Source organism: Plectrocnemia conspersa, unplaced genomic scaffold (assembly GCF_051122295.1).
Source record: "Plectrocnemia conspersa isolate PC_06_02 unplaced genomic scaffold, ASM5112229v1 ptg000005l, whole genome shotgun sequence".
Lineage (NCBI taxonomy): Eukaryota > Metazoa > Arthropoda > Insecta > Trichoptera > Polycentropodidae > Plectrocnemia > Plectrocnemia conspersa.
In genome coordinates, this window is record NW_028277169.1 from 3200880 (window position 1) to 3213853 (window position 12974).

The 12974-nt window shown below is 31.9% G+C and overlaps 1 protein-coding gene across 1 annotated transcript in view; it reads left to right on the forward strand.

Moving 5' to 3' along the window:
• Nucleotides 1–6692, forward strand: part of LOC148234676 (protein bric-a-brac 1-like) — a 257669-nt gene extending 250977 nt beyond the window's left edge. The window contains exons 6-7 of the mRNA XM_088185659.1: nt 5274–5431; nt 5691–6692. Coding sequence (XP_088041785.1) covers nt 5274–5431; nt 5691–6104 — 572 coding nt within the window. The 3' untranslated portion in view covers nt 6105–6692. The remainder of the gene's footprint in view (nt 1–5273; nt 5432–5690) is intronic.
• Nucleotides 6693–12974: the final 6282 nt, after the last annotated feature.

A 12974-nucleotide genomic window follows, 5' to 3' on the forward strand; every position in this document is an offset into this window, starting at 1 on the left:
ACATGTTATAGCGCGATGTATTAACCGTTACCACTCGCAATAAAATGGTTTCCTTCCCAACAGCTCACTCAAGACTGATCTCAACTGATATAATAATTTTGACCCGATTTTGATTGCTGGTTATTGCACACTTATCATGGGTTTATATGTATATATGTATATAATATTTAAAAACAGTGAGCTTTTTAATTCATAATATGTCATTTTCACTGCTACAATTTATATATTTATACATACATATATAACAATGCATAAAATATCGTAGGTTAAGTACTTTAAAAATAGTATTTTTTATTTGTTGAATTATATAAACAACGTTTGCTATGCGATTCTTATTAAATATTTAAAACATTTTTACGTATGAAATAGCACCACATTTGAAGGGTGGAAATTTTAGGGTTTGAAGTTTAATCAAAATAATCTACAGCACCAATTGGATTTCATTCTTTTCCGAGTATTACATCTCACGAATATACTACTATAAACATTGTTGTTATGTTACTCACAAATAAATATATATTCATTGGATCAATTAGAACATATACCTACTGGCTCTTATGGTGTATAAACCCTATAAAATTATTTACAAGAATGTTACATTCATATGTATCAATATCAATTAGACCCAAAAGATATTAGTCGAACTTGCTTTACAAACATAACTCAAATATTCAGAAATCACAGTCAGAAAGCAGCATTTACCAAAAACATGTCACTTTAAAAAATGCATATTTTGGAATACTGTTTTTTTTTGACTGAGTAATTCCTTGTTACTATTATTTTTATTATAAAAACCCTATTGTAGTTTGTACAAAACTGGCAATAACTATAGATATGAAATATAGTACTGATGGAGTTCTAAAAAATGCAATTTTTCAGATTATTTACAGTTATATTTTGATTTTAAATTTTATCTATGACGATGAGAATATTTTTTTTCTATAAATCTTTTTCATAATTAAATAACAGTTAAACAGATTCTGATAATTGATTATTTTCATCATATTAACATAAATTACACCTACATTTTTTACGATGATATTAATTGTGTATACTATCTTGACTTGCGAAATAAATATTATGAATATTGCCGATAGAAATGACAGATTTCACTGATACAGTAATACATTGCCTTGACATAATTAAGTACTTGCCGTATCTTCAAACCGAAAACACTGGAACCATCTTTGTCCTCACTCATGACACTTTATATACTAGCACATATCCTGTGCTTAGTAACATAAAACCATAATCTTAATAAATCGCAGTTATTTTCCACATAAATAGGTGTAATTAGTTTTTTTATTCAGTCGTAAAATTTTTTTACAACTTTGCTTAAAAATAATTTTATCATTTATTTATGAATCTACAACAAATCAATAAAAAAATACTAAATCTTCATGGCAAAAAATATTGTGGGATACTTTTAATAAAACAGGTTTATGTGAGTAATTTATGAAAAATTCCACCCTTCATTTTCTTCACGTAATAAAATATGTATAGTTTAGAAAAAGAAAGATCAAAAAGCCACAATTGCTCTAAAATATCTTTACAGTTCAATACTTGGCGATAAACTCTTATTTTGCTAATTTTTCACAAATAATAAAAATCTACAATTAAGTCTGGACAATGTGGCTTTTTTATCCCTAATCTAATAGTGATTAAAACTTGCTTTATTTTTTTTTAATTGTGTGTTTTATTTTATTTATAATAATTATATACCATGAATGTAAATATAGAATTAATTTAATACGTATAGAGCTGCCGGTTGGTGATCCAATAAATATATTTAAATAATGACCGAGTGGTAAAGGTTAATTATTATAATTACATGCGTTATTTGATTGTTGCAAAGCCAAATATAAAACATTATACTATGCGTATACATATATGTATATGTATATTTAGCCTGCTTTTTTGTTTTATATCATTATTACTATTATGTCTTTTACTCTTATATTATGGGATAACTTTGATATGATTGCGTTTGCTGCGTCATTAAAAATGTATATATACAAAAATCAGCAATCGTTTATTGTTATATATTTGTTTAAAGAATGTGTCGCAATCAAAGTTGGGTCTTAAATGTTTGCTGAGATCAGTTTAGCGAGCTGTTCGGAACGGATTTGTGTCGCATCAACAGATTAACGGTAAGAGTTGAACTTGAAATTTTTAAAAAAGACATACAAAACATGTTTATGGTCAGATTCGTGGTTCTATGCTTGTTTGTCTTATAAGTCATATTTTGACATTTTTTTCTGAATAAAATATAATTTTTTCCTCATAGAGTCAATGAATGCTTATAAAATCAGACCATATTTACAAATAAGCTAAATATTATATAATAATTCTTATATATATATATATATAATTATGTAGCCAGAACAGTTTGGGGCTGCTAAATATCATTCAGTAATTCTCCACATCATTTCTAGAACGCGGTGCGCGTGTCTATTTTAAAATTTCTGAAATTACGTTAATAAAACTTATATACGTGATTATTCGTGTCACAGTCTTCAAATCATCTAGAAGTTCTGGTTGAACTATTTATTATTATTATTTTATTTAGCTAATTTTTACAAATTACTATTAGATTTCGATGACTTCTTAGTTCTGACATATAAGTGGAAAGCGGTTGCTTTCTCGGTTTTCTAAGTCGATACTCGGCGTAGCTCTGCTCATTTCAGCTCAGTCGGACGCATAGTAATAGATGTATCAAGTTCTGAATGAAAGTTCCCAATAGAAGTTAATTTAATAACCCTTATGATATTTGCTAAAAAAATAATATATCTTATAAAAATAGTTTTTTGCTTCGAAACAAGTCGATCAGCCCTCCATACAAACGCTTATAAGACTTGCAATATATATTTACTTGATATTTGCTTCGTTTTACCGACCAAGAATTGATTTTTTGTGAAAATGTAGAATTCTTAAGCACCCCTAAAATATTTAGTATGTCACTTTTTTGCAAATTGGCGGCAAATTTAAAAACTTAAACACTTATAATTCTGTTGGTTAAAATCCTAAATAAAAGTTTATTAAATAAAAATCGCTTAGAAGCTAAACCTGCAACGAAATAAAATATAAAAAAATAGCTTTTTGCTTCAAAATAAGCTATGAATCATATCGATCAGACCCCATACGAGCCTTTTTTGGACTTAATAGAGTTAACGCTTTTAATTCCTTTGTTCTAATGATTAAAAATTGAATTTTATCATCGTATAAAATTCTTAAGCACCCCCATAATATTTGGTATGAATAATAAATATGAATTTTTTTTAAAATGGCGGCAAATTTAAAAACCTAAAGTATCATAACTTCGTCTGATAAAATCCTACTAAAAATGTTTTCCACAAAAAGTAAATCTACGTCGAAATAAAATAGTTTTTCTACTTTAAAACAAGTTTTATATTAAATTGATCGGACTTCCATACGAGCTTTTATGCAACTTTCCTAATATTTTCTGCTGCTTTTTTGCAAGTAACTTTGATATACGTAGTTGCAGCTTTTCTTCTGAGAGACGAAGCACTAAACTAACATCCAATCGATTCCTCTGTTTGATTTTTATTACTGACATAGATAAAAAAGGCTTTTCACACAAATATGAAGTTGAAAAAACTACCAAGTCTGTGTCGCATCAGTAGGGGACTCCACGAATCTTGTATTCCCCGAATCGGGTGAAAGTTTGCACGGACTGGCAATAATTTCTTGCGGACCGGCGCCGGTCCGCGGACCCCCAGGTTGAAGACCAATGATCTATAAGATCTGGTTAGAGTTTAACCGTTAAACTTGTGGATTGGGGTAACTTCTAAACTGGACCTGGTCTGACGTAGAAGTAGAAAGGGTAGCGACGGTCTATTCTTGACATAGCTGTTTGCTACAATTACTATATACTTGTTATTGTCTAATAAATATATAGTTAGACTATATTTTGCAAGACGGCTATGATTCAAAAATAAGTAGACGTAATGTGTGTTTGAGTATCTCTAACCACATTCCACCGACTCTTTAACCTTATATTGACACTGAACTTTCGCACTATGCACGCTGAACCATAATATATTTATAACCTAAATATTGTTCAAATCTGGATTTTTTTCTGTGCCTCAAAGTTAATGAATCGACATAATATTTAAATACGTCTGATTCTCGCTGAACCAAAGTTTTATTAGATATAATGAAAGAACATAATTAAAATAATTTATTGTGTGGCCCGTAATCCAGGATAAAGTATATGTATCTTATTTGCAGCCTGAACTTTTGACAGCCGTCTTTGGATTTAGTTTTCAATTCATCATTTGTTGCTGCTTATAAAAGTTATTCTCATAATTTAGAGACTCCTCTGTGTTTTTACTTAAAAAATGGTCTAAAACCCCAATTAGGTGTTGTTATTTTAAGTATATCATCAAATCGTTAATTTAAGTCAGTAAAGAGAGCCTCCGAGTGCTGAATATATAATTAAATCTTCATCATGTTTTTCTACTGTTAATGAATTTTGAAACTTATGCTCGTCCTAGATTTCATTTGTACAGTATAAGTTTTGCAATAAAGGCAAAAATGATCATCACCTCGGAGATATAGATTTGATTCATTAAATTTGCCAAACAAGTCTGTCAAATATGCTGGTTCATAAACCATCATCTTTTGTAGAAACGAGCTTCTGTATAAGCGGCGAGCGGTTGAATTCTTCAGCATTTTCAATACACAGTTCTCCAAACAATGTATCATTCAATAAATTGCTTTTGATTTTATTGACTGCATTAATGACATAATATAATAACCTAAAAAATCGTTTACTCATATTCAACGAAAAATGACACATTGTATAGCGAATATTTTCACACTTTTAAAAAAATTGTAAATGTTAGTTGAATTTATTTACCAATTATTTTACATACATGTAAAAATAACGATTAAATTTATATTGCTAATATCTACGTATTGTGTAAAAAAACAATATTCGAGCAATATTACATAAGTAATAAATAGTGTATGCTTTCCTAATGTTAAACCATTCATAGGAATAGTTTAAAATGATTTAATTATACTTTTTAAGACTTATGAGACAAACGGATAACCTAATTTATAAATAATACGTTTTATGTGTACATACGTGATATTATCAAAGGTTCTCGCTCATTATTTATCTTACAAGTTAAACAGTATTATCTGATTTTTATAATCCGCTCCGTTTAGATTAAGATAATTATTTGTCATCTTATTTCTTAACGTCGAGTCTCAGGTGTGCTTAACGTTTAGTTTTAATGTTTCAGAACTTCGACCCAAAGGTCGTGGCCGTCCCCAACGCATCTTGCTGGGAGTTTGGCCAAACGAGCATATTTGCGCTGTCATCCGCGCAGTCGTATTTAGGGACTCAAATGACTCCCACCACATCAAGGAAGAGCCTCTGCCCAACTATCCAGCTTTGACCGTAATATTTTTACTTCAATCATAAAAAGATAATATAGCTCGGTTTACATACATACTATATATATATACCACTTGCTATATGATGAGTCTTACTTCAAATCTAAAATACGTCTACTACAGACTAACTGATATATAGTTGGCGAATTCTGAAGAAAGACTTCTCATATATGTACTTATTACTACTTACATATATGAAATTGATTTGCCTACATATTTCTATGAAATTTGTCAAAATCTATAATAGTATCATTTCCCTTCAGGATGGAAATATGAACATGCCGGCTTGTAGTAACGGCACTGAGGGAACAATGTCACCGGAAACAGCCGCAGCAGCAGCAATGGCCGCAGTAGCCCAAGGACTAAGACAGCAGATGTGCAACATGGTTGCCGCCGCTCATCATGCTCCTCCGCAAGTAGCTCTCTCGCCATGCCTCGGATCTCCTCCGCAACCGCCGCCGGCTCCTCTCGCTTTGGACCCTCAACTGCATCTGCCCCTGCCTGGCAATGGCACCGAACACTTCCGCCCGTTCGTTCAACCCCATCAAGATTTGTATTTCAGGGAAGAGCTCGATGCGCTCACCAGGAGCCCCGGAGTTTCTCCGCCTCGCATACCGCTCAACGAACCCGAGTCCATGTCCGTCAAACTCGAGCCGTTCGGAGGTCCCAGAATGTAAAGCGTTAACTCAAGCTTGCGAATGATATACCAATATATATATACATATATAAATTTTTAAAAAAGGATTGGATATTTGAAAAATTTTGCTTTAAAAATTATTGGTACATTATTGCATAAAAATTTTAGATTGAAAAAATTTTGGCAAAATTATATTTTTTCAAAGATGGCCTAATGTGTTATATTATTAAAAAAAAACTGTTTTCGATCCAAATTCGGATGTAAAATTTTGACGACGTTTTGAGGTGATGTCGGCAACGATGGTCATCTTCCGTATTATATATTTTAGTTCCTTGATGTTAGATATAGCTTGTAACGATTTATTTTATTTTCATATTATATCAATAGAACAAGTCCACTTCTTTTGAACCTAACTTAACTTTAAATCCACGGTAGTGACTATTCCAAATATGTTTGGAGATCTAAATCCCTTTTTACTGTGATTAATCCAATTTATATGTATTTAGGGAAAAATAGTGTTTGATTTTTAGGACTTGGTCAGTTTTGTAAGACTTTCTCTTTTTCAGTCAAATTGTTGAGAAGTCCCCTCTTTCACTTTTATATATTTTTTAATTTTATTTTTCACAAATTTTATATTTTAAATAATTGTATGTAAATTAATTACATGGTTACATATTATATTACTTTAATATTAATAATAAAAAAAAACAAAAAAAAAGTATTTACTACGTTATAAACTATCAAGCTATTACATATATTATACATAATGAATGTTGAGTTACTATAATTTATTCAATGTATCTAAACAGATCTGGATGTTGTTCTCATTAAACATAAAGTATAAGTTACTATAGAAGAGAAAAAAAATAATAAATTCAAATATATATTCATTTATAGCCCTAGGTATCACTTCCTGTTAAACCTTGATTGTATTATCTATCTAAATATAATATAAAAAAATAGATGTCATAATTGTTTAGAGTGCGTGTGATGTATTAATTTCGTTCTTTTATCAGCTTGTCCAAGATGAAGAATAACTAAGCTAGATGTAACTTTATGTTTCACGCCTCCATGTTTATAACAGACGCTTCAAAGATAGTTTTAGTGAGAGATACAACATCTTTTGCTGAAAATCAATAACTATATAATGTAGTGTCGATGTTGTGGTTGCACATTATAAGTATATTTTAAAGTTAAAATCATGGCGATATTGTTTGATTCTGTTGATTTTTGCGTTGAAAATTGGCACATAAAGATATATTATATACATACGTACATTAGCAAACCTTTCTTTAAAATACTATTTTTTCTTGCATTTTATACAGTGGGTAAGAAATACTGAAGGATGTACAATATTCAAAGTGTTTGCAAATTTAAACATTATCATGATTTGTTTATTACTGCATCTCAAATTGCCTCTCAATTTTAAATTATATTTAGACCATCATGTAACCTGTAGAGTTAATCTAAATAAAAAAATACGAGAAACAAAATTAAAATATCCTTCAGTGTTCTTACCCCGCATGTATATGTGTATTTACTTGTATACGTTGTCCGTTTATATAAAATAATATTTGAACAAGTAAATGTATCTAAGTTATAAATTAAATTGAAGTAATATCCATTAATGATTTTCATTGATTTTACTATTATTTTTAAAGTATTAAAATATTAGGTAATAATATATTTGCAAAACATAGATTTTTTTTCAATTAATTGTTAGAGCTGTTATTGATAGCATAGCCGACATATAAATATATATCTTTTTAGAAATCAGCCAAATGTACATATACATATGATTAATCAATACGAAATTGTTTTCCTTTAAATCTAATTTGTAAATAAGACAATTGGTTAAATTTTATATGATTTCTAACACAAAAGTATGCGAAAATTAGAGCAGGAATTGATCGAGGTTAACGACTTACATCGCTGTAAAGAAAATCATATATAGATAATTATTAAAAATTGATAAAACCGAACCGAAAACTCTTCAACATTTGTCTTTCAAAACAAATTTTAAATGTATCTCCTAAATTAGTAAGGGTTCTTATATCATGTAATACATCTTTAGACACAATTATAAAGTATTTTATTCATTAACTTTTAGATTAGGAGATATATTTATATAAGTATATCATTCAAATATATATATAGTCTATCATGACTTATCAAAGACGTTTAAAAAATTATACGTTAACTAAAATTGTCACTAAATCGCCTTCCTGCCATGAAGGGTTTGCCTACCTTGTAAATTTACAAAATTAATGATTAGTTTTAGAATATTTGTATAATGCTTCATATTATCTAAAATGATGTTTGAAAAAATTGTGGGTGTCACATTGTTTTTTTTTCGTTTTTTGGTAAGGCAAAAACTATATAAAAAATGGTTATTTACGCGCCTGTTAAAAATTAGTTTTTGGAAATTTTAATGTAATGAAAATCGTGTATAAAAATATTCTTCAAAATTTTCGCCAAATTGAAGGGGTTTCCTATATTTAAGTCTAGACTTAATATATATAAAAAAATAAAGGAGTCGAAGTGCCTTTCAAGATCGACCACAATATTTTTTAATTGAAATTCATCTTTTTGAAAAACCATATCACGTCTTGGTGAAGAACTGAAATATTTTTGTCATTAAAGGTTTACTGATAAATTTGAACGCTTTCCGTGACACCGCTCTAAATTTTAACATATGTATATTAAACTTGAAAATTGTAAATTACTTGTGGCTTTTGATCGAAAGTGTATATTCGAAATTTAAAACAAATATGTTTGTAAGATTTTCGAATCACGGTAATACCCTGAACGGCCACAAATTGGAAAATACATCATAAAGATGTACATGCACAACGAAACAAAAACTCCGTACTCAAAAAATGTAATAGAATGTTATATTTATAATAGAATGTTATCCAATAACATAAGCACAACTGTTTTATAACAAAAAAAGTAATTTTAAATTTAATATTATTAGAAAATCTTGAGACATGAGCTTGTTAATTGATTAACAATTTAATTTTGAGATATATAATTTTTTGGCAATTTCGAATAGAAACTGGAAAAAATAATATATACGTACACATATGTATGTTTTTACACTTTAAATATACATATAGGACGACTCTTCACAGGTAACTCAGTTAACATTTAGACGAAATCTTGGGAGAAAAAAAATTTAAAATGAATATATTCAAACTGTTTTTAAAAAAATATGTTTTTCAGTGTACAACGTTGACGCCATGCCGCTAAGCGGATGACGCATTTAATTTTGTTTTATATATATATATATATACATACATATTAGATTTATTGTTGAATAAGTGTTTTTTGGCATCCTAGTGGTACTGCGAGTGGTGTTCAGCGTGCATGTATGCTAGGTAATGTTTGTTTGGGTCGGAACAGCACTCGAGTAGATCACAAAACTTCAAAAACCAAAGGATGAATAAAATGTATTGCTACGAAATGATATTTAGGATATAATGAGTTATTTGCGCATCCAAAGATATTAAAGTATTCAAAAGCGAAAGAAAGAGATAAGCGAGAAAGGTAGAAAAGAGAGACCTTTTTAAAAAAATTTCAACTTATGTACCCTATCAGGATTTTTATATATGTATGTGATTGGTCATGATGTTTGGTACACTGACGGATTATGTCATTATATTTTTTCACAAAGGAAAAAGACAAAATTAAACTCAAAAGTTTATCGTTTTATCAAACGTTCCATATTTGTTCAAGTGTATGCGAAGGATAGATTAACAGTTTCTTCTGATGTCAATAGTCGGATTTGTATTCTTATTATTTTTAAATCTATAATATTATATTTAAAATGCTTGATGATATATTGTCTTATTTGTAGAAAATCATAAATATTTTTTTTAATTAAAATTTATAAACATATTTAAATTAAATAATAAAAATATATTGTTTTATATTGTATTTTATCGTTTACGTTTTTAGATCGTAGCTACTTGCCATATATATTTGATAATATCTTTATGTGCAACTTAACTTAAAGACCAATTCACATGTATAGATAATGCATTTATCTCGTTTAATTGTAAAACATTGTCAAAGTGTACTGTTGTATTGATTGATTAAATATGTAATAAGAGGTATTTTTGTCTTTTTATTTCACCTCTAAGTCCATTTTCTCGTCCTGATTGTCATGGTGTAGCATATTTATATTTAATAACTGCTAAACGTTATCGACACAGTTCTTCCCAAAATCGTATGTGCAGTATATGAAATATGGAAAAAAATTACGATTATGAAACAAATAATAGATGTGCCGTCTAGTTCAATAAAATATTTAAGTTCAAAAATTCAAAATGAAATAATACATTGCCTAGGAAATTGTTTAAAGAAAGAACTAATTACAAAGATTAATTTATCGCTATACATCATGTACACATAATTAGAAATGAAATAAAACAGCCAGAAAAATTCAAAACTAAGGAAATATTTTTAGGATAATTAACGAAATTAACGAAATATTTTTAATTAATTAAAGGTTATAAAAGAAAATCAATCTAGACTCAGTGAACTTGCTATAATAGCCATTGAGCATGAAAAAGACAAAAAATGTCATTGCAAGATGTGACTGCAGAACAGAAGAACATTTAAAACCTGTAAGTTTATTAATTTCATTTTTATAACAAAAAATAGTAAGCCTTTGGTAACTTTAGTGTGCGGACCAATTTTTTTTCTAGTTACAGGTTTCACCAATACGTCATGATGGCAATTCGACATAAAATAATACATTTCATATACTAACCATCAACTCAAACATACACTCATTAACGTGCACACACTTTTTAACAGATACATTTTTATAAAAAAATCACACAAAATGTTACATTATACCATTAAATATAAAAAAAAACGATTGGGATGCACTCCTAAAATAGATCAGCACCATCCCACGTAAATTTGTCTAGCTCATTATACTTATCACCAAAAACATTCTTGTATTTGACAAACTCGTTGAGAAGCTAGATGGCTTCCAACTCACCCTGACGCTTATCGCAAATTTTTGCGATGCACATACAAAATCTCCGTCCCTTTTCCAAAGTCAACAGAACTATATCTTCTTAAAGCGCCTTACCTAAGCTGTAAGGGAATTCCGCCGTGCAAGAGGATCTGAGGAATGTAACAACGCGGCTTAATTGCAGCATGTAAGTCGTTGATGAAGAAAAAAGAGCATAGGATCCAGAGATTTGTTTTCACTCATGTAAAAACAATCATACGTGCACTCACACGGTTGCCAAACGTCAGATAGTAACAATATGGCAAAACTATATCCCAACATAAAACGTTATAAATCAGCTGGTTCAGCGTATTCTTTCACACCTGACAGTGACAGTTCACATATCAATGTTGCCAGATATTAAAATTAAAGACAAGATTTCTTTTCGAATCACTTAAAGACTTCCTTTTAAAAAGTAAATATGTCCATATATCCAAATTTTACAGCAGAGCAAAAAAAATACTTTATTTTATATTTTTTTACATTTAGAAATATGATATTTAGAAAGAATAACAAAAGAAAAAAAAAATGTACAATAAAAATAATAAAAAATAAAAACCGACGTGGACATCGCATGTTTTCAGCGAAACTTCTTTGCGTCTTCCTTTGCCTATTTAGTCGCGTTTAAATACTTTCCATACAACGTGAAGCCACATGTCGCATTATTTAATCTAAATATTGTATTTAATTTAAAATGTATTATCTATAAATACTTTAGGGGCTGTGATGATGGCGGGTGGCAATGAGACACAGATTGAGCCGCTGCAGTAGTATGTTTATTTAAGGTTGACGGTTTACATTACAAAAATGGGGCGGACGCGCGACGGCACGCGTCCGAACCCTTACAAGCTTGCCGGAAGAGAGAGAGCCGTCACAACACCGCTATTTCTGCGCCGACCAGTTTTGGCCATAACAAATCTATATTGGCCCCCATACGGCTCCGGCCCTAGCAATTTACAATTGCGAACTATAACCAGGGGGAGGTATGGGGGCCTTGGCGCTGCTGTTGATTAAATGCTGGCGGCGCAAAAGTAGCAAAGTCGTGACGTATGGTGTGGCGGCGCGGCCTCCAGTGACGCGCGGCGTGCTTCGCTCCAAGCCGAGTGGAACACGCGTAGACCCGGGCGGCGCGTAGGGCTCCAGGGGGCGCGAGAAGAACGGGCATGTCCGGGAGCACCTTTCGGGGCCCTGTGGTGCGTCGGTGCAGCTACACAGGGCGCGCGCGTGACGGGCCCCGAACATGCGGTTCGAGCTCGGAGTCGCGGGGGCGTAGCCCTACGGGTGCGTGACGGGTCACGCGTGGTCCACTCGAGCCTGGTCTACGGCAGCACTTCGGTGGCTTCTCGCTGGAGGCGCGTGGTGGCGCCGGATGCTTCCTGGGTCACGTGGTCGGCGGCGGCGGCGGCTGACGATGGCGGCTCATGGTCGGAGGCGCAGGCCCATCGTCTTGGTGGTCCGCCAGCTCGAGTCCGGATCCAGGGAAGCTCCGGCGGGGTGGCAGCAAGTGGGTTTGCAGCGGCTCGGCTTTTTGTACTGCAGCGGCGTCTGTGTCTGCCATTTTTCGTCTGACTCCATATGTGTGCTCAGGATCACGTCGGGGTCACCAGTTTAGGGGTGGTGGTGGTGACGGGTGGCAATGAGACACAGATTGAGCCGCTGCAGTAGTATGTTTATTTGAGGTTACGGTTTACATTATAAGAATGGGGCGGACGCGCGACGGCACGCGTCCGAACCCTTACAAGCTTGCCGGAAGAGAGAGAGAGAGCCGTCACAACACCGCTACTTCTGCGCCGACCAGTTTTGGCCATAACAAATCTATATTGGCCCCCATACGGCTCCGGCCCTAGCAATTTACAATTGCGAACTATAACCAGGGGGAGG